This window comes from Heptranchias perlo, chromosome 19, assembly GCF_035084215.1.
Source record: "Heptranchias perlo isolate sHepPer1 chromosome 19, sHepPer1.hap1, whole genome shotgun sequence".
In the NCBI taxonomy this organism is placed as follows: Eukaryota; Metazoa; Chordata; class Chondrichthyes; order Hexanchiformes; family Hexanchidae; genus Heptranchias; species Heptranchias perlo.
Window position 1 is genome coordinate 50,806,998 of NC_090343.1, and position 27,867 is coordinate 50,834,864.

At 46.3% G+C, this 27,867-nt stretch overlaps 1 protein-coding gene across 2 annotated transcripts; it reads left to right on the forward strand.

Annotated features, from left to right (window-relative positions):
• Positions 1-140: 140 nt before the first annotated feature.
• On the forward strand, positions 141-27,709 carry eapp (e2f-associated phosphoprotein). 2 transcript variants are annotated; one of them, XM_068000736.1, is made up of 7 exons: positions 141-154; positions 416-532; positions 9,074-9,252; positions 13,025-13,129; positions 14,442-14,562; positions 18,077-18,190; positions 25,686-27,709. In XM_068000736.1, exons 2-7 carry the CDS (start codon positions 462-464, stop codon positions 25,966-25,968), a joined length of 873 nt encoding a protein of 290 aa, XP_067856837.1. In that variant the 5' UTR covers positions 141-154; positions 416-461; the 3' UTR covers positions 25,969-27,709. The 2 variants fall into 2 exon arrangements, with proteins under 2 accessions (XP_067856837.1, XP_067856836.1); XM_068000735.1 differs by lacking the exon at positions 141-154 and adding an exon at positions 170-183.
• Positions 27,710-27,867: the final 158 nt, after the last annotated feature.

Sequence of the window (27,867 nt, forward strand, 5' to 3'; positions counted from 1 at the left end):
GGACAGGCCGGGGATCGGGGACAGGGAACAGGCCGGGGATCGATCGGGGACAGGGAACAGGCCGGGGATCGGGGACAGGGAACAGGCCGGGGATCGATCGGGGACAGGCCGGGGATCGATCGGGGACAGGCCGGGGATCGGGGACAGGGAACAGGCCGGGGATCGATCGGGGACAGGGAACAGGCCGGGGATCGGGGACAGGCCGGGGATCGATCGGGGACAGGCCGGGGATCGATCGGGGACAGGCCGGGGATCGGGAACAGGGAACAGGCCGGGGATCGGGGACAGGCCGGGGATCGATCGGGGACAGGCCGGGGACTCGGGACAGGCCGGGGATCGATCGGGGACTCGGGACAGGCCGGGGATCGATCGGGGACTCGGGACAGGCCGGGGATCGATCGGGGACTCGGGACAGGCCGGGGATCGATCGGGGACTCGGGACAGGCCGGGCTCGCTTTACCATGAGCCGCCAGGAGCAGGACGACCCATATCTGGTGGAGGAGCCGAGTGATGAGGAGGATCCAGCTTCAAGGTGAGTGAGCCGGGCCGGGGGTGGGAGTCTGAAAGCGGGCCCCGGCTCGGTCGGCCGGCCGGCCTCGGGGGCTTTGGGTGGGAATTAGCCCGAGGCCCGCCCGCCTGATCCGAGAACACTCCGGGTGTCTCGAAACCCGCTCCTCACTGACCCCCGGTCCGGAGGGAACCCTCTCCCCGTTCACCCTGATAAACCCTTCAGTTATCTCAAAAAGACTTTACTCTTGAACTGTGGTCACTGTTGTGATGTGCGAAATGCGGCAGCCAATTCTGCGCACAGCAAGATCCCACAAACAGCAATGTGATAAATAACCAGGTCATCTGTTTTAGTGATGTTGGTTGAGGGATAAATATTGTCCAGGTCACTAGGAGAACATCGCTGCTCTTCAAAATAACGCTGTGGCATTATTTAGGTTTCAGTCAACAATGTAGTGTAGGATTGAAATCACATAGAATCATAGAAGTTACAACATGGAAACAGGCCCTTCGGCCCAACATGTCCATGTCGCCCAGTTTATACCACTAAGCTAGTCCCAATTGCCTGCACTTGGCCCATATCCCTCTATACCCATCTTACCCATGTAACTGTCCAAATGCTTTTTAAAAGACAAAATTGTACCCGCCTCTACTACTGCCTCTGGCAGCTCGTTCCAGGCACTCACCACCCTTTGAGTGAAAAAATTGCCCCTCTGGACCCTTTTGTATCTCTCCCCTCTCACCTTAAATCTATGCCCCCTCGTTATAGACTCCCCTACCTTTGGGAAAAGATTTTGACTCTCTACCTTATCTATGCCCCTCATTATTTTATAGTCTTCTATAAGATCACCCCTCAACCTCCTACTCTCCAGGGAAAAAAGTCTCAGTCTATCCAACCTCTCCCTATAAGTCAAACCATCAAGTCCCGGTAGCATCCTCGTAAATCTTTTCTGCACTCTTTCTAGTTTAATAATATCCTTTCTATAATAGGGTGACCAGAACTGTACACAGTATTCCAAGTGTGGCCTTACTAATGCCCTGTACAACTTCAACAAGACATCCCAACTCCTGTATTCACTGTTCTGACCAATGAAACCAAGCATGCTGAATGCCTTCTTCACCACCCTATCCACCTGTGACTCCACTTTCAAGGAGCTATGAACCTGTACTCCCAGATCTCTTTGTTCTATAACTCTCCCCAACGCCCTACCATTAACGGAGTAGGTCCTGGCCCGATTCGATCTACCAAAATGCATCACCTCACATTTATCTAAATTAAACTCCATCTGCCATTCGTCGGCCCACTGGCCCAATTTATCAAGATCCCGTTGCAATCCTAGATAACCTTCTTCACTGTCCACAATGCCACCAATCTTGGTGTCATCTGCAAACTTACTAACCATGCCTCCTAAATTCTCATCCAAATCATTAATATAAATAACAAATAACAGCGGACCCAGCACCGATCCCTGAGGCACACCGCTGGTCACAGGCCTCCAGTTTGAAAAACAACCCTCTACAACCACCCTCTGTCTTCTGTCGTCAATCCAATTTTGTATCCAATTGGCTACCTCACCTTGGATCCCGTGAGATTTAACTTTATGTAACAACCTACCATGCGGTACCTTGTCAAATGCTTTGCTGAAGTCCATGTAGACCACGTCTACTGCACAGCCCTCATCTATCTTCTTGGTTACCCCTTCAAAAAACTCAATCAAATTCGTGAGACATGATTTTCCTCTCACAAAACCATGCTGACTGTTCCTAATCAGTCCCTGCCTCTCCAAATGCCTGTAGATCCTGTCTCTCAGAATACCCTCTAACAACTTACCCACTACAGATGTCAGGCTCACCGGTCTGTAGTTCCCAGGCTTTTCCCTGCCGCCCTTCTTAAACAAAGGCACAACATTTGCTACCCTCCAATCTTCAGGCACCTCACCTGTAGTTGTCGATGATTCAAATATCTCTGCTAGGGGACCCGCAATTTCCTCCCTAACCTCCCATAACGTCCTGGGATACATTTCATCAGGTCCCGGAGATTTATCTACCTTGATGCGCGTTAAGACTTCCAGCACCTCCCTCTCTGTAATATGTACACTCCTCAAGACATCACTATTTATTTCCCCAAGTTCCCTAACATCCATGCCTTTCTCAACCGTAAATACCGATGTGAAATATTCATTTAGGATCTCACCCATTTCTTGTGGTTCCGCACATAGATGACCTTGTTGATCCTTAAGAGGCCCTACTCTCTCCCTAGTTACTCTTTTGCCCTTTATGTATTTGTAGAAGCTCTTTGGATTCTCCTTTGCCTGATCTGCCAAAGCAATCTCATGTCCCCTTTTTGCCCTCCTGATTTCTCTCTTAACTCTATTCCGGCAATCTCTATACTCTTCAAGGGATCCACTTGATCCCAGCTGCCTATGCATGTCATATGCCTCCTTCTTCTTTTTGACTAGGGCCTCAATCTCCCGAGTCATCCAAGGTTCCCTACTTCTACCAGCCTTGCCCTTCACTTTATAAGGAATGTGCTTACCCTGAACCCAGGTTAACACACTTTTGAAAGCCTCCCACTTACCAGACGTCCCTTTGCCTGCCAACAGACTCTCCCAATCAACTTCTGAAAGTTCCTGTCTAATACCATCAAAATTGGCCTTTCCCCAATTTAGAATTTTAACTTTTGGGCCAGACCTATCATTCTCCATAGCTATCTTAAAACTAATGGAATTATGAACACTGGTCCCAAAGTGATCCCTCACTAACACTTCTGTCACCTGCCCGTCCTTATTTCCCAAGAGGAGGTCAAGATTTGCCCCCTCTCTAGTCGGGCCATCCACATACTGAATGAGAAATTCCTTCTGAATACACTCAACAAATTTCTCTCCATCCAAGCCCCTAATGCTATGGCTGTCCCAGTCAATGTTGGGAAAGTTAAAGTCCCCTACTATTACCACCCTATTTTTCTTGCAGCTGTCTGTAATCTCCTTACATATTTGCTCCTCAATTTCCCGTTGACTATTTGGGGGTCTGTAGTACAATCCTATCAAAGTGATCTCTCCCTTCTTATTTTTCAGTTCTACCCATATAGACTCAGTGGGCGAACCCTCGGATATATCCCCTTTCACTACTGCCGTGATGTTCTCCCTAATCAAGAACGCAACTCCCCCTCCTCTCTTACCTCCTGCTCTATCTTTCCTATAGCATCTGTACCCTGGAACATTGAGCTGCCAGTCCTGCCCCTCCCTCATCCATGTTTCAGTAATAGCTATAACATCCCAGTCCCATGTACCCATCCATGCCCTGAGTTCATCTGCCTTGCCCATCAGACTTCTTGCATTGAAATAAATGCAGTTTAATCTAGACTTCCCTTGGTCTTTGCCCTGCTTTCTCAGACCATCTGTCCGGTCATGTTTTGTACACTCTCCCTTACTGCCTTTTGTTTCTGTCACCACTTTACTTCCCACTGACTTCCTGCATCGGTTCCCATCCCCCTGCCACATTAGTTTAAACCCTCCCCAACAGCACTGGCAAACACTCCCCCTAGGACATTGGTTCCAGTCCTGCCCAGATGCAGACCGTCCAATTTGTACTGGTCCCATCTCCCCCAGAACCGGTTCCAATGGCCCAGGAATTTGAATCCCTCCCTCTTGCACCATCTCTCAAGCCACGTATTCATCCTAGCTATCCTGTCATTCCTACTCTGACTAGCCCGTGGCACTGGTAGCAATCCTGAGATTACTACCTTCAACCTACATGTAGGCTGATCTGGCCTTACCTGAAGGACATTAATGAACCAGATGAATTTTCACGACAATCCAACAGCTTATGTGGTTTTCTTTTTCTGCTGCCAGATTTATTAAATTTGATTTCCCAACTTGCCATGGTGGGATTTGAACTAAGGACCACTGCCCAGCACCATAACCACTCGGGCCACCATCCCCCGATTATCACCTCTCTGACTTTCTTCAATAGCCTATGGTGGATGACATCAGGAACTTGAGTTCTGCTAATCTGTTCAAAACCAATTCCTTTTCTGCAGTTATCTCTGTGAATGTTCCATTTCCTCCTCTAGCACACATACAAGCACTTATCATAGTACGTTACTGCACAGGAGGCCATTCAGCCCATCCTGCCTGTGCCGGCTCATTGAATGAGCTATCCAATTAGTCCCACTCCCCTGCTTTTTTCCCATAGGCCTGCAAATTTTTCCTCTTCAAGTATTTATCCAAATCCCTTTTGAAAGTTACTATTGAATCTGCTTCCACCGCCCTTTCAGGCAGAGCATTCCAAATCACAACTCTCTGCATAAAAAAATGTTTCCTCATGTCGCCTCGGGCTCTTTTGCCGATCACCTTAAATCTGTGTCCTCTGGTTACCGACCGTTCTGCCACTGGAAACAGTTTCTCCTTGTTTACTCTGTTTAATGATTTTGAACACCTCTATCAAATCTCCCCTTAACTTTCTCTGTTCTAAGGAGAACAACCCCAGCTTCTCCAGTCTCTCCACATAACTGAAGTCCCTCATCCCTGATAACATTCCAGTAAATCTCTTCTGTACCCTCTCTAAGGCCTTGACATCCTTCCTAAAGTGTGGTGCCCAGAATTAAACACAATACTCCAGCTGAGGTCTAACCAGTGTTTTATAAAGGTTTAGCATAACTTCCTTGCTTTTGTACTCTGTGCCTCTATTAATAAAGCCCAGTATCCCATAAGCTTTTTTAACAGCCTTCTCAACTTGTGCTGCCACCTTCAAAGATTTGTGTATATACACCCTCAGGTCTCTCTGTTCCTGCACCCCCTTTAAAATTGTACCATTTAGTTTATATTGCCTCTTCTCATTCTTCCTACCAAAATGTATCACTTCACACTTCTCTGTGTTAAATTTCATCTGCCATGTGCTGCCCATTTCACCAGTCTGTCTATGTCCTGAAGTCTGTTACTATCCTCCACATTGTTTACTACATTTGAGTTTCATGTCATCTGCAAACTTTGAAATTATACCCTCTATACCCAAGTCTAGGTCATTAATATAAATCAAAAAGAGCAGTGGTCCTAATACTGACTCCTGGTGAACACCACTGTATACTTCCCTCCAGTATGAAAAACAACCGTTCACCACTACTCTCTGCTTTCTGTCCCTTAGCCAATTTTGTATCCATGCTGCCACTGCCCTTTTAATCCCATAGGCTTTCATTTTTACTTGCAAGACTATAATGTGGTACTTTAATGTCTTTTGAAAGTCCATATGCATAATATCAACCACACTACCCTCATCAATCCTCTCCGTTACTTCATCAAAGAACTCAATCAACTTAGTCAAACACGATTTTCCTTTAACAAATCCGTGCTGATTTTCATTTATTAGCCCAGACTTTTCCAAGTGCCAATTTAATTTTGTTCCGGATTACTGTCTCTAACAGTTTTCCCAATCACCAACGTTAGGCTGACTGGCCTGTAATTGCCAGGTTTATCTCTCTCCCTTTTTTGAGCAGGGGTGTAACATTTGCACTTCCACTATCAGTTGTAAAAATAAATATAAAATATTGACTTAACCTCCATACCCGCACCATTGGGGATTTGGGGTGAATAGTGTTGCACAGAGCAGTTCTGTCAAACCGGTTTTTAAGTCAGTTCACGGACTCCCAGACCGCCTGTAACTTTTATGGCCTGGATGAGTCTGTACTTCATATTGTGAGAGGTTGCAGATCCTCTTCCACTATTTGAAAGGGCTGCTCCTCAACTTCTGGCTGCACTTCAGTCCCACGCTCCTGATCTTTGGCTGCCTGGTGCGGAGGGGGGCGGGTAAGACAGAAGGACACCTTGTGGGTCTGCTCCTGGACCTCACCAAGGTGACCATCCACAGGTCCAGGCTGGACGGGCCCATGGGGTTGGTCACTCTGCCAGCACGCCTCTCTTCCATGGCCTTATCCGCCTGGAGAGGGAGCACACTGTGTCCGCCGGTATGCATGAGGCCTTGGGACTGGAGTTTGTAGTGGATGTCGACAATAATATTATTATTTAATTTGCTAAGTTTCCTTTGCTTTTTATGATTTAGTTTTCTATTAGTTGTGCCCCTCTAAAAGGGGGCATTTTTATTTGATGACACTGGGACAACCCAGGGTCGCCTTTATCGTTAATTAAAGAAAAGGCATATCTTTACCATCCAGAAGTAGACTCCGTCCCCCCTCCTCATCCCTGGGCGGTCTTATCCTCTCTTTAATTATTCTTTTACTTTCAGATGCTTATAAAAGGCCTTTCTGTTTCCTTTTATATTATCTGAATGTCTTTTTTCATATTTCCCTTTAGCCCTTCTAATCTCCCTTTTCACTTCTTGCGACACTTTCTATATTCCTCATGATTTTCTTTAGTATTGTTAGCCCTAGTTTTATAATAATCCTCCCTTTTTGTTTCAGTTCAGTTTTAATTTTTCTATTTACCCAGAACGATATTCTTTGATGTAGCCCCTTTTTGTCTGATAAGAATATATCAACTTTGTATTCTGTTGGACGATTTCCCATTGCTGATCCATACTCCTGTTTGCTAACTTTGGACCAGAGCCAGTCTTATCTCACTGATCTTTGCCTTTTTCCAGTTCAACACCTTTCTCTTTGACCCCTCATTATCGTTTTCTATTCTTACATTCAACCTAACAATGAACAAAAAGCTAAACACTGAAATCGAAATCAAGAACTGAAATCGAAATCAAGAACAGAAATCCTGGAGGCATTCAGCAAGTCAGGCAGCCTCTGTCGAGAAAGCAGGAGAGAGTTGAAGTTTCAGGGTCAGTTCTGAGAAAGGCTTTTGTACCTGAGCTGTCAGCTGTCTCCTGTTTTGTTGAGAGAGGCTGCCTGACTTGCTGAGTGTCTCCAACGTTTTCTGTTTTTTGTTTTTGAACCTAACTATGTTGTGGTTGCAATTGTTCACCTATTCTCATTGGTTATTTCCCAGAATGAAGCAATGCTTCTTTCTTTGTTGGGCAAGAAACAGACTGATCTAGGAAGCTCTCCTGGATGCATTTTAAAAAGTGGTCCTCACTTTAACCACCTGCATTATTGTTATCCCAATCTCTTCGGATAATTAAAATCACCCAGTATTATTGCCCTGCTATTCTTGCATATCTCCCCCTCTGTCTTATTTCCGCTGTTTGGTGGCTTATCATGCACGCTGAGAATTATACCAGTTCCCTTCCTGATTCTTAACTCTATCCATATGGATTCTGTCTTAACACAATCCCAGGATATCCATACTTTCTAGCGGTGTGATAAACTCCTTCACTAACACTCCCCCCCCACCGTGTGTCTCATGATGTTATAACCCATTGGTCTCATCACATGAGAAAAGGCAATTCAGTCTACCAAAGCTCATCTTTCTGGACCCCTAACTCTCCCAGCCTAGCTCATACAATGCTGGAACCATTTCCACTGGAGCAGAGATGGCTATGGTGATTTAATAGAGGTTTTTAGAATGATGAAGCGTTTTGATAGGGTGAACAGGGAAAGACTATTTCCTCTGTTTGGGGAGTCAGTGACCAGGGTGATCAATGGAAGCGAGTGTGAGGAGAGAGGTTCGAAGAAATTCCTTTACACAGAGGGTTGTTGGAGCGTGGAATACTTTTCTACAGGGAGTGGTTGAGGCAGAAACTATTGAAACTTTTAAAGGAAAAGTAGGTAAACTTTTGAAGCAGGCAAGATATGGGGGGGAGCGTGAACCAGTGGGATTAAATTTGGATTGCTCCAGCAAAAAGCTGGCACAGACACAATGGGCTGAATGGCCTCCTTCTGCACTGTAAACTTCAATGGTTCTATAGTTCCCGTAGTCCCCTAACTCACCCAGCCTTACTCGTGACTCTAGTCCCCTAACTCTTCCAATCTAGCTCTTTCCTTTAGCCCTCTATCTCTCCCAGGCTGACATACAACTGAGCTCCCTAATGCTTTTAACTTTACTGCCATGTCTGGCAGATTATGTCAGACATTTCTCACCATTTCTGTAAATATGTCCTTCTTAATAACTCTCTTCAATTTACTTTACATTAATTTAAACTTGTGTCCTCTGATCCGACTTTGAAATAATAGTCTGGGTTTCCCGAACTATAGAAGGGAATTGGTGGCAACACCAGTAGAACTCGGTCTAAACTCTGTTACAGGAGGATGTGTGCTGATGGACTTTTAACGTGTCTGTTGAATTTAGGCAATGGGATAGTTTTACTGTGAGATATTGGTGCCAACGCACAACCTCATTCATTCCCACAATTTAACTGCCTAGAACTCTGGTGCCATGTAAATGGAGTTGTAAACTTGGTTGCAGTGGGATATGTACAAATTTGAATTATTTTGGCAAGTATCTTTGGACTTGTGATTTACCTCTGGCATCAGTCAGTACTGGCACGTCCTACCACTCTTCATCGTCATTGTATGACCAAGATTGCCAATCCTAGGGAATTTCCCATATTTGATGTATTTTTCTGACGTGTTTAAGGAGCCTCGCAGTCTAATTGTTCCTCACACATTTTCTGAGCAGGTACGACATTAATTGGAGGTAAGTTCTGAATATGTTCTTCCTTCTCCCAGCTCTGAAGACGAGTTAGACATTCTCCTCCATGGCACTCCTGAACGCAAACGCAAACTGATCAAGGAGTACTTAACGGGGGAAAGCGAGTCCAGCGACGATGAATTTGAGAAAGAGATGGCAGCAGAGCTGGATTCCACCATGAAGGTGATCGAGGGCAGCTGGGCATCAGCAGCTGAAGGTGTGTTCAGAGGCTTCAAACGTTTTTCCTGTAACTCAAAATGGTGTCAAAGCAGGAATCAAATTTATCAAAACATGGTGATACGAATAGTTTAAGTAATCCCTTGTCTCTGGTTTTACTCTCTGATTTTAATAAATTAAACTTCGGAGATGGTTGTTTTTATCGAGTGAATATTTAAGTAGATTTCTGGGTGAACCATTGACCTTTCATCTTTGTGACCTCCAGCTCAAACCAATGGGACGAAGGTCTGCTGAGTGTAAGTCTCTCTGGTGTCAGCACTCTCAACTCAGATCCTCATGGGAATGGATCCACTGAACAAAACTGTCCCAAACTTCACACTGATTGCAACTAAATTAACAATCTGAATCCGCAAAGATGATTGATGTGGAAAATTAAAAAATGGCAGCTGTCTTCTCACCTTGGGGCTAGTGCACATTGGGACAGTGTCGAGGGAGCTTTACTCTATATCTAACCCGTGCTGTACCTGCCCTGGGAGTGTTTGATGGGACAGTGTAGAGGGAGCTTTACTCTGTATCTAACCCGTGCTGTACCTGCCCTGGGAGTGTTTGATGGGACAGTATAGAGGGAGCTTTACTCTGTATCGAACCCGTGCTGTACCTGCCCTGGGAGTGTTTGATGGGACAGTGAAGAGGGAGCTTTACTCTGTATCGAACCCGTGCTGTACCTGCCCTGGGAGTGTTTGATGGGACAGTGTAGAGGGAGCTTTACTCTGTATCTAACCCGTGCTGTACCTGCCCTGGGAGTGTTTGATGGGATAGTGTAGAGGGAGCTTTACTCTGTATCTAACCCGTGCTGTACCTGCCCTGGGAGTGTTTGATGGGATAGTGTAGAGGGAGCTTTACTCTGTATCTAACCCGTGCTGTACCTGCCCTGGGTGTGTTTGATGGGACAGTGTAGAGGGAGCTTTACTCTGTATCGAACCTGTGCTGTACCTGCCCTGGGAGTGTTTGATGGGTCAGCGTAGAGGGAGCTTTACTCTGTATCTAACCCGTGCTGTACCTGCCCTGGGAGTGTTTGATGGGACAGTGTAGAGGGAGCTTTACTCTGTAACGAACCCGTGCTGTACCTGCCCTGGGAATGTTCGATGAGACAGTGTAGAGTGAGCTTTACTCTGTATCTAACCCGTGCTGTACCTGCCCAGGGAATGTTTGATGGGACAGTGTAGAGGGAGCTTTACTCTGTATCGAACCTGTGCTGTACCTGCCCTGGGAGTGTTTGATGGGACAGTATAGAGGGAGCTTTACTCTGTATCGAACCCGTGCTGTACCTGCCCTGGGAGTGTTTGATGGGACAGTGTAGAGGGAGCTTTACTCTGTATCGAACCCGTGCTGTACCTGCCCTGGGAGTGTTTGATGGGACAGTGTAGAGGGAGCTTTACTCTGTATCTAACCCGTGCTGTACCTGCCCTGGGCGTGTTTGATGGGATAGTGTAGAGGGAGCTTTACTCTGTATCTAACCCGTGCTGTACCTGCCCTGGGAGTGTTTGATGGGATAGTGCAGAGGGAGCTTTACTCTGTATCTAACCCGTGCTATACCTGCCCTGGGTGTGTTTGATGGGACAGTGTAGAGGGAGCTTTACTCTGTATCGAACCTGTGCTGTACCTGCCCTGGGAGTGTTTGATGGTACGGTGTAGAGGGAGCTTTACTCTGTATCTAACCCGTGCTGTACCTGCCCAGGGAATGTTTGATGGGACAGTGTAGAGGGAGCTTTACTCTGTATCGAACCTGTGCTGTACCTGCCCTGGGAGTGTTTGATGGGACAGTGTAGAGAGAGCTTTACTCTGTATCTAACCCGTGCTGTACCTGCCCTGGGAGTGTTTGATGGGACAGTGTAGAGGGAGCTTTACTCTGTAACGAACCCGTGCTGTACCTGCCCTGGGAATGTTCGATGAGACAGTGTAGAGGGAGCTTTACTCTGTATCGAACCTGTGCTGTACCTGCCCTGGGAGTGTTTGATGGGTCAGCGTAGAGGGAGCTTTACTCTGTATCTAACCCGTGCTGTACCTGCCCTGGGAGTGTTTGATGGGACAGTGTAGATGGAGCTTTACTCTGTATCGAACCCGTGCTGTACCTGCCCTGCGAGTGTTTGATGGGACAGTGTAGAGGGAGCATTACTCTGTATCTAACCCGTGCTATACCTGCCCTGGGAGTGTTTGATGGGACAGTGTAGATGGAGCTTTACTCTGTATCGAACCCGTGCTGTACCTGCCCTGGGAGTGTTTGATGGGACAGTGTAGAGGGAGCTTTACTCTGTATCTAACCCGTGCTGTACCTGCCCTGGGAGTGTTTGATGGGACAGTATAGAGGGAGCTTTACTCTGTATCGAACCCGTGCTGTACCTGCCCTGGGAGTGTTTGATGGGACAGTGTAGAGGGAGCTTTACTCTGTATCGAACCCGTGCTGCACCTGCCCTGGGAGTGTTTGATGGGACAGTGTAGAGGGAGCTTTACTCTATATCTAACCCGTGCTGTACCTGCCCTGGGAGTGTTTGATGGGACAGTGTCGAGGGAGCTTTACTCTGTATCTAACCCGTGCTGTACCTGCCCTGGGTGTGTTTGATGGGACAGTGTAGAGGGAGCTTTACTCTGTATCTAACCCGTGCTGTACCTGCCCTGGGTGTGTTTGGTGGGACAGTGTAGAGGGAGCTTTACTCTGTATCTACCCCGTGCTGTACCTGCCCTGGGAGTGTTTGATGGGACAGTGTAGAGGGAGCTTTACTCTATATCTAACCCATGCTGTACCTGCCCTGGGAGTGTTTGATGGGACAGTGTAGAGGGAGCTTTACTCTGTATCGAACCCGTGCTGTACCTGCCCTGGGAGTGTTTGATGGGACAGTGTAGAGGGAGCTTTACTCTATATCGAACCCGTGCTGTACCTGCCCTGGGAGTGTTTGATGGGACAGTGTAGAGGGAGCTTTACTCTGTATCTAACCCGTACTGTACCTGCCCTGGGAGTGTTTGATGAGACAGTGTAGAGGGAGCTTTACTCTATATCGAACCCGTGCTGTACCTGCCCCGGGAGTGTTTGATGGGACAGTGTAGAGGGAGCTTTACTCTGTATCTAACCCATGCTGTACCTGCCCTGGGAGTGTTTGATGGGACAGTGTAGAGGGAGCTTTACTCTGTATCTAACCCGTGCTGTACCTGCCCTGGGAGTGTTTGATGAGACAGTGTAGAGGGAGCTTTACTCTATATCGAACCCGTGCTGTACCTGCCCCGGGAGTGTTTGATGGGACAGTGTAGAGGGAGCTTTACTCTGTATCTAACCCGTGCTGTACCTGCCCTGGGAGTGTTTGATGGGACAGTGTAGAGGGAGCTTTACTCTGTATCTAACCCATGCTGTACCTGCCCTGGGAGTGTTTGATGGGACAGTGTAGAGGGAGATTTACTCTGTATCTAACCCGTGCTGTACCTGCCCTGGGAGTGTTTGATGGGACAGTGTAGAAAGAGCTTTACTCTGTATCTAACCCGTGCTGTACCTGCCCTGGGAGTGTTTGATGGGACAGTGTAGAGGGAGCTTTACTCTGTATCTAACCCGTGCTGTACCTGCCCTGGGAGTGTTTGATGGGACAGTGTAGAGGGAGCTTTACTCTGTATCTAACCCGTGCTGTACCTGCCCTGGGAGTGTTTGATGCTGATCAGAGATCCAGTCCTTGCACCAACAGCCCTCACCTTGTTGAGTGTAATTTTCACACAGAAGCAATTTTAACAAAAACGCCTGCTGTTTGTCGCTCTGATCGTCCCTCTATCAGGTGCTTCGTCCGGTGTTGGAACCCATGGATCCCGAGCTGTACCCGAGCCTCAGTACTACGATGAAGTGTACTTCGATTCAGACTCTGAGGCTGAAGATGAACAGGGTAAGATTCCGCTTGTTCTGCCGCCATACTTGCAGTTGGAAGAGCTTCAAACACGGGGAACCTGCACAATGACGTAGACCTGGGTTACAGGACTGAGGGTTTGTGTGATCCCCGAATCAAACCTCTGGTGCTTTCAGTTAATGGGGCAGGTCCAGGTTTACCACAACCTGACCTTGTTTGGATTCCTGCGTTCGCTTTAGTTTTACTTTGGTTAAGAATGGTTTATTATTGGTTAATGTGGATGAAACTCTGAACACTGCCACTGGTCTCACTGCCCCAGGAAAGGAAGAAGGAAAAAAAATCACCCCTGATCGCTGTCCAGTCACACCTGCTGCTAGGGGGGATTCCAGGCTTGCCCATAATGCCTTCTGTAGACAAATAGCCTGCCAACTGCCACTGTCAAGGGTCAGGCATGGAGATTGATCACTTGGGCAGGGTACCTAAGGGCTGCTGGTTCCAAGGAGCACATCCGAGCAAGGGTTAGCCTCTTCACAGGGAGAGGAGAACGTGGGGAAGGAGGGGGTGTGATTGGCTAGAAACGGCCCTTAATTTGGTGGGGTTCGATTTGGGAAATGCTGCTATAAACACTGCTGGAATGGTACAGCATCTAACAGAGATGACCTGGAAAATCAGGAGGTTCATCTGTTTCTTGCAAGTACTGAGTCTAAATTTCCATGTGGACAATATAGGTTTGGTAGTGTAATGGTTATATTACTTGACTAAAAATCCCGAGAAGTGAGTTCAAATCCCACCGTGGCAGATTGGGAATTTGAATTCAGTTTTAAAAATCTGGAAGTAAAAAGTGACCATGAAGCTGTCGGATTGTGGTTTAAAAACCCAACTGGTTCACTAATGTCCTTTAGGGAAGGAAACCTGCCGTCCTTCCCTGTCTGGGACTGACTCCAGTCCCACATCAATGCGGTTGACTCTTAACTGCCTTCTGAAGTGGCCCAGCAAATAACTCAGTTGTACCAAAAAGAAGGCTCATCCCCACCTAGTGCAACCAGGGACGGGCAATAAATGCCTGGCCTTGCCAGTGGCGCCCACATCCCAAGAACGTATAATTTTTTTTAAATTAAAAATTCTACAAAAATATGAACTGAAACTTCTGATCTGCATGATTTTATTTCCGTTCTATTGTAAAGTAGAGGAATGCTTTGGACCGAAGGCACTCCCCTAGCCTCCCCTTCCCCTTCAACTCAAGAATGAATTTAATGAATTAACACTGGTTTTGGTTTACTGGTTGACTAACTGGTGAACCAGCTCACCTTCACTCGGACAACCCCATTAAACATTGCCCTAATACTTGCAGAAGAATTTGATTCAAAGAAGAAACGCAAGAAGAGGCAGAAGGTTCTGACCAATGATGAGCTGCTGTACGACCCGGATCAAGATGACCGTGACCAAGCCTGGGTCGACATGCAGAGGAGAGGGTGAGTGAAGCTTTTCTCTTTGTTTTGTGTTGAAGGAGGGGCCCTTCTCCTGGTGAGGTGGCAGCTGACCTGTAGCAGCAAGAGGCTGGAGTGCCTGAACTTCAGGGATGTTTGAACACGCGCTGATAGTCTGGCTTGCAGTACCTAGTGCCAAAGAGCGAGCTGTGAAGATTTACCAGACATGGCTCAGTTCCTAATCTAACTTTGATGGCAGTAGGACAGTCTCAGCATCCACCCTCACTGTCCAAGGCATCAATTTCCTGGGGACTTCTTGATATGATCTGAATGGTGCCAACTTCTTAGGATTTGGAATATGTCTTTTATCTGCACAATACTTTAGAATTGGATGCCACCACCCTGGGTTGGGGATCCCAGTGAGATGCTTGTTTTGGTGAGGGAGGTATTAATCTGGGCAGCTCGGCCTGTGTCTGGAGGAAGGGGTGAAATTGTCTGAGGCTGAGACACTGTGTCCTCCCTGTGCTTTTGAGGATAACCTGGTGGTTGGAAGGGCGAACGAGTGCTGAGGACAATGGAGGAACACTTGGGCAATGGGCAAGGATGAGGATGGAAACATCATCACCTGGTGTTGGTCAAATGCAAAGCTGAAGGGCAGTTTAAGATTCCAACTGGGTGAAGAAATTAGTCCCAGAGCCTGTTGCGTGAAAGTAACTCAGTGGAGTTGGGGGGGGGAACCGAGGCTGAGGCAGGGGAGAGTCTGAAAGCTACAGAGAGGACTAAACCTCAGGGTGGTGCTCACAGTCTGATTTATGTTCCCAAATTATGTGGCCTCACCAGTGTATGAGATTGCCCTGTCACTCACGGAGAAGATCTCAGGTGGTACATTTTGTTTTAAAAAAAAGTAAGAATTGTACTCTGGGGGAAAGCTGAGTGATGTAAACGGGTATTAAGAGGAGGGGTGGGGCTGATAAGGGACCATAAAGGAGATCTACTCATGGAGGCAGAGGGCATGGCCGAGGTACTAAATGAGTACTTTGCATCTGTCTTTACCAAGGAAGAAGATGCTGCCAGAGTCTCAGTAAAGGAAGATATAGTTGAGATACTGGATGGGCTAAAAATTGATAAAGAAGAGGTACTTGAAAGGCTAGCTGTACTTAAAGTAGATAAGTCACCTGGTCCGGATGGGATGCATCCTAGGTTGCTGAGGGAAGTAAGGGTGGAAATTGCGGAGGTACTGGCCATAATCTTCCAAACATCCTTAGATACAGGGGCAGTGCCAGAGGACTGGAGAATTGCAAATGTTACACCCTTGTTCAAAAAAGGGTGTAAGGATAAACCCAGCAACTACAGGCCAGTCAGTTTAACCTCAGTGGTGGGGAAACTTTTAGAAACGATAATCCGGGACAGAATTAACAGTCACTTGGACAAGTGTGGATTAATTAGGGAAAGCCAGCACGGATTTGTTAAAGGCAAATCGTGTTTAACTAACCTGATAGAGTTTTTTGATGAGGTGACAGGGAGGGTAGATGAGGGCAATGCAGTTGATGTGGAAATGGACTTTCAAAAGGCATTTGATAAAGTGCCGCATGGTAGGCTTATCAACAAGATTGCGGCCCATGGAATAAAGGGGACAGTAGCAACATGGAAACAGAATTGGCTAAGGGAGAGGAAGCAGAGAGTAGTGGTGAGCGGTTGTTTTTCGGACTGGAGGGAGGTGAACAGTGGTGTTCCCCAGGGGTCAGTGCTGGGACCACTGCTTTTCTTGATATATATTAATGACTTGGACTTGGGTGTACAGGGCTCAATTTCAAAATTTGCAGATGACACAAAACTTGGAAGGGTAGTAAACAGTGAGGAGGATAGTGATAGACTTCAAGAGGATATACACAGGCTGGTGGCATGGGCAGACACGTGGCAGATGAAATTTAACGTAGAAAAATGCGAAATGAAACATTCTGGTAGGAAGAGTGAGGAGAGACAATATAAACTAGAGGGCACAGATCTAAAAGGGGTACAGGAATAGAGAGATCTGGGGGTATATGAAGGTGGCAGGGCAGGTTGAGAAAGTGGTTAAAAAAGCATACGGGATTCTGGGCTTTACAAATAGAGGCACAGAGTACAAAAGTATGGAAGTTGTGATGAACCTTTATAAAACACTGGTTCAGCCACAACTGGAGTATTGTGTCCAGTTCTGGGCACCGCACTTCAGGAAGGACGTGAAGGCCTTAGAGAGGGTGCAGAAGAGATTTACTAGAATGATTCCAGGGATGTGGGACTTTTGGTACGTGGATAGACTGGAGAAGCTGGGATTGTTCTCCTTGGAACAGAGACGGTTGTGAGGAGATTTGATAGAGGTATTCAAAATCATGAAGGGTCCAGACAGAGTAGATAGAGAGAAACTGTTCCCATTGGTGGAAGGGTCAAGAACAAGAGGGCACAGATTTAAGGTGATTGGCAAAAGAACCAAAGGTGACATGAGGAAAAACGTTTTTACACAGCGAGTGGTTAGGATCTGGAATGCACTGCCCGAGGGGGTGGTGGAGGCAGATTCAATCATGGCCTTCAAAAGGGAACTGGAGAAGTACTTGAAAGGAAAAAATTTGCAGGGCTACGGGGATAGGGCGGGGGAGTGGGACTAGCTGGATTGCTTTTGCAGGGGGCCGGCATGGACTCGATGGGCCGGTTCGAGCACTGTCTGCAGTATTGGGCTCCACACTATAGGAAGGATATTGAGGCAGTAGAGAGGGTACGATTCAGATTCACTATAGGATGAAGCCTGGTGTGAGGAAACACAAATTGAACAATTGGAGTTGTTTTCATTAGAACAGAGGAAATGAAGGGACGATTTGACAGTTGTTTAAAATGATGAAGAGAAGGGTCAGAGTAGATAGAAGCTGTCACAGAGCTTTCCCTCGTGTTCTTTCTCTGCCCCTTCCCCTGGCTCTGTATTTGCTTAAAAGCTGTTCATCTCGAACATCTTCCAGTTCTGATGAAAGGTCATCGACCTAACAGGTTAACTCTGTGTCTCTCTCCACTGAAGCTGCCTGACCTGGGTGTTTCCAGCATTTTCTGTTTCTATTTCAGATTTCCAGCATCCGCAGTATTTTGCTTTTGTTTTATTGCAGATAGAAAGAGTCTGTTCCCAGTGATTGGGGGTCTAGAATGAGGGGCCATAGATACAAGATTAAATGTGAGAGATTTAGGATGGAGTGGGAGAAACCTTTTTACACAGAGGGTTGAGAGGATATGGGATGGACTCAGGCCAATCTTTAGCCTGAAAATGTTTCCAGATGAGGAAGTTACTCTCTGGTGGGCCTGCAGTCAGATGCAATAGCTTGAAGGGTTAAATGTCTATTCCTCTTCTGAAGCAACTTTACATTTAACCTGTAATCTGTGCAGAATTCTTAAAGAATGTAATTGACAGTGAGCTCCTATGGAGCAGGTCGTACACAGTGATAAGAACTTGTGTAAACAGTTCCTGAACTGAAGGTGAATCCCTGTTCCATGCAGTAGACGCCATCATGTAGACCTAACTCCCAACATTCTTCTCTTGCAGGTATCGTGGGCTTAATAACAGATCAAACCAGTCGGAAACAGCACCTGTTCCAGCCAGCGATGCGGTCCTGAACTGTCCGGCGTGTATGACAACCCTGTGCCTGGATTGCCAGCGGTAAGCAGCAGCCATCAGCCTGTGTGCCGATACCAGGCCTGCACTGGAGCTGGCCAGAATTCCCCAGGTTCGGTCCCCAGTCAATGCTACGTTCGCTGGTCACAGCTGGGGAGGCAGTAGGGGGCCCTCTAACTGGACTAGGGAGGGGAGAGCAGCCAGGGTTCCCGCTCCGGATCAGTGTCCAGCAGACCATGCATGTGTGTGGGTACCAGGTGAGAATAGATCCAGGCGGCAGTGATGCTCTCAACTGTAAAATGACCTGCCAACAGTCACGACTGCGAAGCTGGAGGGGTAATCAGAACTTGTGGATCTGTTATTCCAGCAAGAGTCAGTGCCTTCAGGTGAGAAGGGGGGGGGGAAATGTCCTGTGACCAGCCACTCAAACATCGTTAGAATTAGTGCTGCTGTTTGATTTCTTGCTTGCACTCAGCCCAAAAATGGCATGCACCTAAACTAACATTTAAAAGGACACCCCCATTTAAAAGACACAACTTGCATCATCGTGTTGTGTCTTTATAAAGAAACAGTTAAATCCTGCTGCTTTTCCTTTAAGGTGGTGCCCTCCAGTATAGTTTTATACCCACTCTCTTTACTTGTGGAAGTGAATCAGTGTGCACGTAAAACACGGTATCGAGGGGGTACTGAGGAGAGGCAATCCCACATTGACATTCATGGGCAAAAAATTGTTTCAACAGGTTTCTGCTGCTGTCATTTACAAGGGATTTTCCTTTAGTAACAGAAAGGCCTTGTTTAAAATCTACCTAGTTTTTCACAGTTCATAAATATTCTTCATTTAAACAAAGAAAGAATTACATTTCTTTAGCCCTTCCATGAGCTCAGGACGTCCCAAAGCGGTTTATAGCCAATAAAGTACTTTTTGTAACGTAGGAAACAGGGCAGCCAATTTGCGGACAACAAAGTCCCACAAACAGCAATGATGTAATGACCAGATAATCTGTTTATTGTTGGTTGAGGGATAAATATTGGCCAGGACCCCGGGGAAAATTTACCTGATCTTCGAAAAAGAGGGCAGACGTAATCTCTGTTTAACGTCTCATCCAAAAGATGGCACCTCCGACAGTGCAGGACTCCCTCAGTACCGCACTGGGAGTGTCGGCCTGGGTTATGTGCTTAAATCTCTTGAGTGGGACTTGAACCCACGACCTTCTGACTCAGGCAAGCGTGCTGCCACAGAGCCACGGCTGACACCTTTATCCTGGAGGCAGTCATTAGATGGACTTTTCGATGAGATCCCGGGATTGTTGGGAGGGGGTGATCGAGGAAGGTGGACTCGTTTTTACAGGCTAATTATCACCCAATACAAGTAGATATATCTGACATTCTGGCACCCAGTGTGTGATGGTTATGGCCTATGCCACGAATGGTGTTACTGAGCTCATGTATGCTGCAGTACCGTGTTCCACAGACCACGAGGAATTGGATTCAGTTTCTCTCTTTCCTTCCATTTGGCCATGTCCTCAGGAAAGGCCCCAGACAGGCCATCCAATCAAGGGGGAGGGAAAATGCAAGTCCAGGTCTACTTGACTAGTTCTTCCTGGTAGCTGATTTACAGCACTACACGCTGTCCTGGGACAGGTGGCCAGACTATCCTCGGTTAGAAACATAGAAACATAGAAAATAGGAGCAAGAGTAGGCCATTAGGCCCTTCGGGCCTGCTCCGCCATTCAAAATGATCATGGCTGATCGTCTAACTCAATACCTTGTTCCTACTTTTTCCCCATATCCCTTGATCCCTTTAGCATTAAGAAATATATCTATCTCCTTCTTGAATACATCTAATGACTTGGCCTCCACTGCCTTCTGTGGTAGAGAATTCCACAAGTTCACCACCCTCTGAGTGAAGAAATTGCTCCTCATCTCGGTTCTAAATGGCATACCCCGTATCCTGAGACAGTGACCCCTGGTTCTGGACTCCTCAGCCATCGGGAACACCCTCCCTGTATCTAGTCTGTCTAGCCCTGTTAGAATTTTATATGTTTCGATGAGATCACCTCTCATTCTTCTAAACTCTGGTGAATATAGGCCTAGTCGACCCAATCTCTCATACGTCAGTCCTGCCATCCCAGGAATCAGTCTGGTAAACCTTCGTTGCACTCCCTCCATGGCAAGGACATCCTTCCTCAGATAAGGAGGCCAACACTGCACACAATACTCCAGATGTGGTCTCCCCAAGGCCCTGTATAACTGCAGTAAGACATCCCTGTTCCTGTACTCAAATCCTCTTGCAATGAACGCCAACATACCATTCGCCTTCCTAACTGCTTGCTGCACCTGAATGCTTGCTTTCAGCGACTGGTGTACAAGGACACCCAGGTCTCGTTGCACCTCCCCTTTCCCAATCTATCACCATTCAGATAATAATCCACCATTCTGTTTTTACAACCAAAGTGGATAACCTCACATTTATCCACGTTATACTGCATCTGCCATGTTCTTGTCCACTCACCCAACTTGTCTAAATCACATTGGAGCCTCTTTGCATCCTCCTCAGCTCACATTCCACCCCAGCTTTGTGTCGTCTGCAAACTTGGAAATGTTACATTTAGTTCCCTCATCCAAATCATTGATCTATATTGTGAATAGCTGGGGCCCAAGCATTGATCCCTGCGGTACCCCACTAGTCACTGCCTGCCACCCGGAAAAAGACCCGTTTATTCCTACTCTCTGTTTCCTGTCTGTCAACCAATTCTCAATCCATGCCAGTATATTCCCCCCAATCCCATGTGCTTTAATTTTGCACACTAACCTCTTGTGTGGGACCTTATCAAAAGCCTTCTGGAAATCCAAATCCACCACATCCACTGATTCTCCCCTATCTATTCTACTTGTTACATCCTCAAAAAACTCCAGTAGATTTGTTTAGCATGATTTCCCTTTCATAAACCCATAATGGCTTTGTCCAATCCCATTAATGCCTTCCAAGTGTTCTGTTATCACATCTTTTATAATAGACTCTAGCATTTTCCCCACTACTGATGTTTGGCTAACTGGTCTGTAATTCCCTGTTTTTTCTCTCCCTCCTTTTTTAAATAGTGGGGTTACATTTGCCACCCTCCAATCTGTAGGAACTGTTCCAGAGTCTATAGAATTTTGGAAGATGATCACCAATGCATCCACTATTTCCAGGGCCACTTCCTTTAGTACTCTGGGATGTAGATTATCAGGCCCTGGGGATTTGTCAGCCTTTAGACCCATTAGGCTCTAGGGGGGGAGGAGCTAAATACGATTAAAATCACTAAGGAATTGGTACTTAGTAAATTAATGGGACTCAAGGCGGATAAATCCCCTGGACCTGATGGCTTACATCCTAGGGTCTTGAGGGAAGTGGCAGTGGGGATTGTGGATGCTTTGGTAATAATTTTCCAAAATTCTCTGGACTCGGCAAAGGTCCCGGCAGATTGGAAAACTGCTAATGTAACACTCATATTTAAAAAGGGTAGTAGACAGAAGGCTGGAAATTATAGACCAGTTAGCCTAACGTTTGTGGTGGGTAAAATTTTGGAGTCTATTATTAAGGAGACAGTAGCAGAACATTTAGACAAACATAATTTAATAGGACAAAGTCAGCATGGCTTTATGAAGGGGAAGTCATGTCTGACAAATTTGCTTGAGTTCTTTGAGGACATAACGTACAGGGTGGATAAAGGGGAACCAGTGGACGTAGTGTATTTCGACTTCCAGAAGACATTCGACAAGGCGCCACATAAAAGATTCTTTATCTTGAGCAATAATCACTAGATTGGGGGTAATATTCTGGCATGGGTGGAGGATTGGTTATCTAACAGGAAGCAGAGAGTTGGGATAAATGGTTCATTCTCGGACTGGCAACCAGTAGCCAGTGGTGTTCCGCAGGGGTCGGTGCTGGGTCCCCAACTCTTTACGATCTATATTAACGACTTGGAGGAGGGGACCGAGTGCAACATATCGAAGTTTGCAGATGATACAAAGATGGGAGGGAAAGTAGAGAGTGAGGAGGACATAAAAAACCTGCAGGGGGATATAGACAGGCTGGGTGAGTGGGCGGAGATTTGGCAGATGAAATACAATATTGGAAAATGTGAGGTTATGCACTTTGGCAGGAAAAACCAGAGAGCAAGTTATTTTCTTGATGGCAAGAGACTGGAAAGTACTGCAGTACAAAGGGATCTGGGGGTCCTAGTGCAAGAAAATCAAAAAGTCGGTATGCAGGTGCAGCAGGTGATCAAGAAGGCCAACGGAATGTTGGCGTTTATCGCTAGGGGGATAGACTATAAAAACAGGGAGGTATTGCTGCAGTTATATAAGGTATTGGTGAGACCGCACCTGGAATACTGCATACAGTTTTGGTGTCCATACTTAAGAAAAGACATACTTGCTCTCGAGGCAGTACAAAGAAGGTTCACTCGGTTAATCCCGGGGATGAGGGGGCGGACATATGAGGAGAGGTTGAGTAGATTGGGACTCTACTTATTGGAGTTCAGAAGAATGAGAGGCGATCTTATTGAAACATATAAGATTGTGAAGGGGCTTGATCGGGTGGATGTGGTGAGGATGTTCCCAAGATTGGGTGAAACTAGAACTAGGGGGCATAATCTTAGAATAAGGGGCTGCTCCTTCAAAACTGAGATGAGGAGAAACTTCTTCACTCAGAGGGTAGTAGGTCTGTGGAATTTGCTGCCCTAGGAAGCTGTGGAAGCTACATCATTGAATAAATTCAAAGCAGAAATAGACAGTTTCCTAGAAGTGAAGGGAATTAGGGGTTACGGGGAGCGGGCAGGAAATTGGACATGAATTTAGATTTGAGGTTAGGATCAGATCAGCCATGATCTTATTAAATGGCGGAGCAGGCTCGAGGGGCCGATTGGCCTACTCCTGCTCCTATTTCTTATGTTCTTAATTTCCCTCGCACTATTTTTTTACTAATACTGATTTCCCTCAATTCCTCCCTCTCACTAAACCCTTGGTTCCCTAACATTTCCGGGAGGTTATTTGTGTCCTCCTTTGTGAAGACAGAACCAAAGTATATGTTTAATTGTTCTGCCATTTCTTTGTTCCTCATTTATAATTTCCCCTATTTCTGACTCTAAGGGACCTACATTTGTCTTCACTAATCTTTTTCTCTTGACCTATTTATAGACACTTTTACAGTCAGTTTTTATGTTCCCTGCTAGTTTACTCTCATACTCTATTTTTCCCCTCTTAATCAATCTCTTTGTCCTCCTTTGCTGAATTCTGAACTGCTCCCAATCGTCAGGCTTGCCGCTTTTTCTGGCAATTTTATATGTCTCCTCTTTGGATCTAATACTATCCCTAATTTCTTTTGTAAGCCACGGTTGAGCCACCTTTTCTGTTTTATTTTTGTGCCAGACAGGAATGAATAATTGTTGTAATTCCTGCACACATTCTTTAAATATTAGCCACTGCCTCTCCACTGTCATCCCTTTTAGTAAAGTTCCCCAATCTATCATAGCCAACTCGCACCTCATACTTTTGTAATTTCCTTTATTTAGATTCAGGACCCTAGTTTCGGATTCGACTACTTCACTCTCCATCTTAATGAGGAATTCTATCATGTTATGGTCGCTCTTCCCTAAGGGACCCCGCACAACAAGATTGTTAATTAATCCTTATTGCACATTACCCAGTCTAGGATTGCCTGATCTCTAGTTAGTTCCTCAACGTATTGGTCTAGAAAACAGTCACGTACACACTCCAGGAATTCCTCCCCCACAGTATTATTGCTAATTTGGTTTGACCAATCTACATGTAGATTAAAGTCACCCATGATTATAGTTGTACCCTTCTTGCATGCGTCTTTAATTTCCTGTTTAATGCCCTCCCCTACATCTCCACTACTGTTTGGGGGCCTATAGACAACCCCCACCAACGTTTTCTGCCCCTTGGTGTTTCTTAGCTCCACCCATACAGATTCCACATCGTGATTTTCCGAGCCAATATCCTTCCTCACTATTGCATTGATTTCCTCCTTTACTAACAACGCTACCCCACCTCCTTTCCCTTTTTGCCTGTCCTTCCTGAATATTGAATACCCCTGGATGTTCAGTTCCCATCCTTGGTCACCCTGCAGCCATGTCTCCGTAATCACAACTATATCATAACCGTTAATATCTATCTGCGCTGTTAATTCATCTACGTTATTGGGAATGCTCTGTGCATTAAGACACAATGCCTTTAGACTTGTCTTTTTAAGATTGCTAGTCATCTTAGTTTTATTTTGCACTATGGCCCTATTTGTTTTTCGCCCTTGTTTTCTCTGCCCTCCACTATTGCTTCTTCCCTTTCTGTCTTTTGTTTCTATCCTTGTTTCCCCCTCCTCTGTCTCCCTGCTCAGGTTCCCATCCCCCTGCCATTCTAGTTTAAACTTTCCCCAACAGCACTAGCAAACACCCCCGCGAGGACATCAGTCCCGGTCCTGCTCGGGTGTAACCCGTCCCGCTTGTACAGGTCCCACCTTCCCCAGAACCGGTCCCAATGTCCCAGGAATCTAAATCCCTCCCTCCTACACCATCCCTGCAGCCATGCATTCATCTGGTCTATTCTCCTGTTCCTATACTCACTAGCACATGGCACTGGTAGTAATCCTGAGATCACTACCTTTTGAGGTCCTGCTTTTTAATTTATCTCCTAACTCCTTAAATTCACCTTGCAGGACCTCATCCCTTTTTTTTTTACCTATGTCGTTGGTACCGATATGGACCATGACGACTGGCTATTCACCCTCCCCCTCCAGAATGCCCTGCAGCCGTTCTGTGACATCCATGAGTGGGACAGACCTCCAGGAGGAAAAATACACCATGCTGCGTGAGCTGTGGTAATAGTGGGTGTCTCGGGGGGAGTGGATGGTCATACCGGAGAACAGAAAGCTTCCCATTCCACACTCTCTCCATCTCTTCTGGAGCCTGGTCACCTTCGGGGTCAGAGAGGAATTTCCCAGAGATTTTTGTACAGGAGACTGTGTGTGTCTGGGGTGGTTGATGGGGTTTGCAGGTTGCACTGTGTCAGGATGGGACTGGCTGGGTGGACCAGCTGGTGTCTTCCTGTGATGTGATTGTGTGAGAGGAAAGTTCCCTCAACGACTCACTGGGTCGAGCAGTAGAGATTGCCAAGGCGATCGGGGATGATCTGAGGACTGCTGTTCATGCTTTTGACTTCAAGTTTTTCATGTTGATGTTTCCAAGCTGCAGACGAGCCTCACCTCCAGTCTCAGGAGGGTGCCCTGTACTGCACCAGTGACAAGAGACCATTTCCATTTCCCACACCAGCCGTCCCACAGTGTGTGTGTGCGTGTGTGTAATTGCTGGTTTCGTGCTCGTGAGCCGTGCACACTTGAAACCGGGTTGTGACTGCGCCAGCTCATTTAACACAAGCACGTTTACAGACACGAGGGAAGTGTTTCACACTGAAATTGTATATAAACAAACAGCTCTTCCCTCATTGGTGTAGTAATGGCACGCCCTTTATATTGTTCTTTCAGGCACGACTTGTACAAAGAGCAGTACAGGGCGATGTTTGTGATGAATTGTATCATTAATAGAGGAGAAGTTCTCAAATACAAGGAGCCAACAAACAGAAAGAGAAGGAATAAGTACAAGAGGGTGAAAGGTGCAACAGGATCGATCGGGACTGGTTCTCAGCAGGATGGGGACAAGGAGGAGATGTACCATCCAGTGCGCTGTGCGGAGTGTTCAGTGGAAGTGGCCGTGTTTGACAAGGATGAAGTGTATCATTTCTTTAATGTTCTAGCCAGCCACTGTTAAATCTGATCACGTTATTTTGTCAAGAGGTAACTGCTTGCTAATTGTTTTTTAGAAAAGCATTTTCACATTAACTGTATTGTAAAAATGGAAACTCTGAGCCCAGTCCCTCCTGGAGCAATAAAGTCCAGTGTATTGCTCGACAGTCCTGTTAAAACTGAGCCTTAAGGCAATCGAATAAATTATATCTAAGATACGACCTATGATCAAAACTGGGTTAGTGCCCTGACGGCCCATTGGGTTAAGGTGGTGCTTAATAAACCTCACCAAGCAGAAGGCTTAACTCCTGGTCTAGGCGGAGTTAGCTGATCTCAGTCAGGGCATCCGAAGCTAGAGAGGGAAAATCAACCGTGATTTCAGATACTGAGCCCTGCTGGAGAATTGTGGAGTAGCAGAGGATTGGGTTTGGCTGTGATGCTGTCCATGGTCAAATAGCTCCCGCACAGCCTCGGCCTGCACAGGTATAGTGGTCGGTTCGGGGAGATATGGTGCCTTCGCGGGGCGGGGAAGAGAGAGAGAAGGTTGGCAGTGTAAGGCCCTTGTCATAATTGATTATTCCATTCCCAGGTTAATGTTGAACCTTCAGCTATGCTTTGAATCTCACGTTTGTAACATTTGACATTCAAAGTGTTGTCCTCAGTGGCCAGCTGGCAGCGAGTGTAGTATTGTAGCAGAATACTGCAATTTCTGGAAGAAAGAGTGCTCCAGGCTGCATGTAGAGGACTGAGTAATGCTGAACATTATCTGAAGCTGTTAGTTACTGTGGAAGGTACCCCTGAAAAGGTCAGTATGTTCAGGAGAGAAATTGGGTTGGGGGGATGTTAGGATAGGTTGGAATCTTCTCACTTCCTCTTGGTCCCTCGACAGTTCACTGAACATTCTTGAAAGGAAGATTCTGCAATCTCCACTGCACCAGTGCCTTGCAGATGTCAGAAATTATATTGGTGGATGTTGGATTTAATCAGCCCATCCACTATAAAACCACTTTCTTTTTCAAAAACAAATACATTTCTTCTTTTAAACCCACTTTGATAGAACACACCCTTCACTAACACTGATATAACACACACCCCTCAGAAGCACCCTCCTGACGAGTGTCTAATTAGCCTCCAGAAGATGCCAGCATTGAGTGGCCCCCAGAGAATTTACTGCAAGTGTGCAGAGTGATAGCATTAAGATCAGGGCCATGAGTGAGAATTCATGCTGCAGAGGCCATCTAGCATCTGCCCCTATGAGACTTCTCAGGTAGACATTTCCCATTTTTAATATCAGCATTGAGCACTCGCAGGGAGAGTAGATTTGACAGACTTGTATTTCTGATGGGATTCTATTGATGAGTAACTTCACACCTTTTTAAAAAAAAATTGACCCCTTTTCCACAGGTCAGGGGATTAAGTTAGCCCGAGTAATGGACAGTGAGAGCCAGAACATCACGTCCTGCTCTCAACACCAGTCACCTGCAAAACTCCCTCCCTCCGAGATCATTTCAGCTCCTGTGGGAAAACCTCGATAAATAAGCTGTTAAACCTGGGCGAGCAAAGCTGTTAAACCTGCCAGACATCCTGAGCCCAAAGGACTAAGAACACCAGATGAATAACCTCACATCTGTGATGAGTACTGCAGAGCAGGTTTGAGTGGACCAGTGAGCATCTGGGCTGAGGAGGAGCTTTATTAACCAGGAACATGCTATACCAATGTGCAAGACATACTAAGAGTATAAAAGTACTATCATCGCCTCACTACACATTTTTGTACCTATGTACATTCTTTCAAAAAATTATAATTTAATCTAAAAAGATGTAAAACATGTAATATTCTATATTTTTCACAGGTATAAATCTACCACAAAAAAAATGGAAGTCAAAAATACAGTGACTAGCTAATTGAAATTAACATGATTGC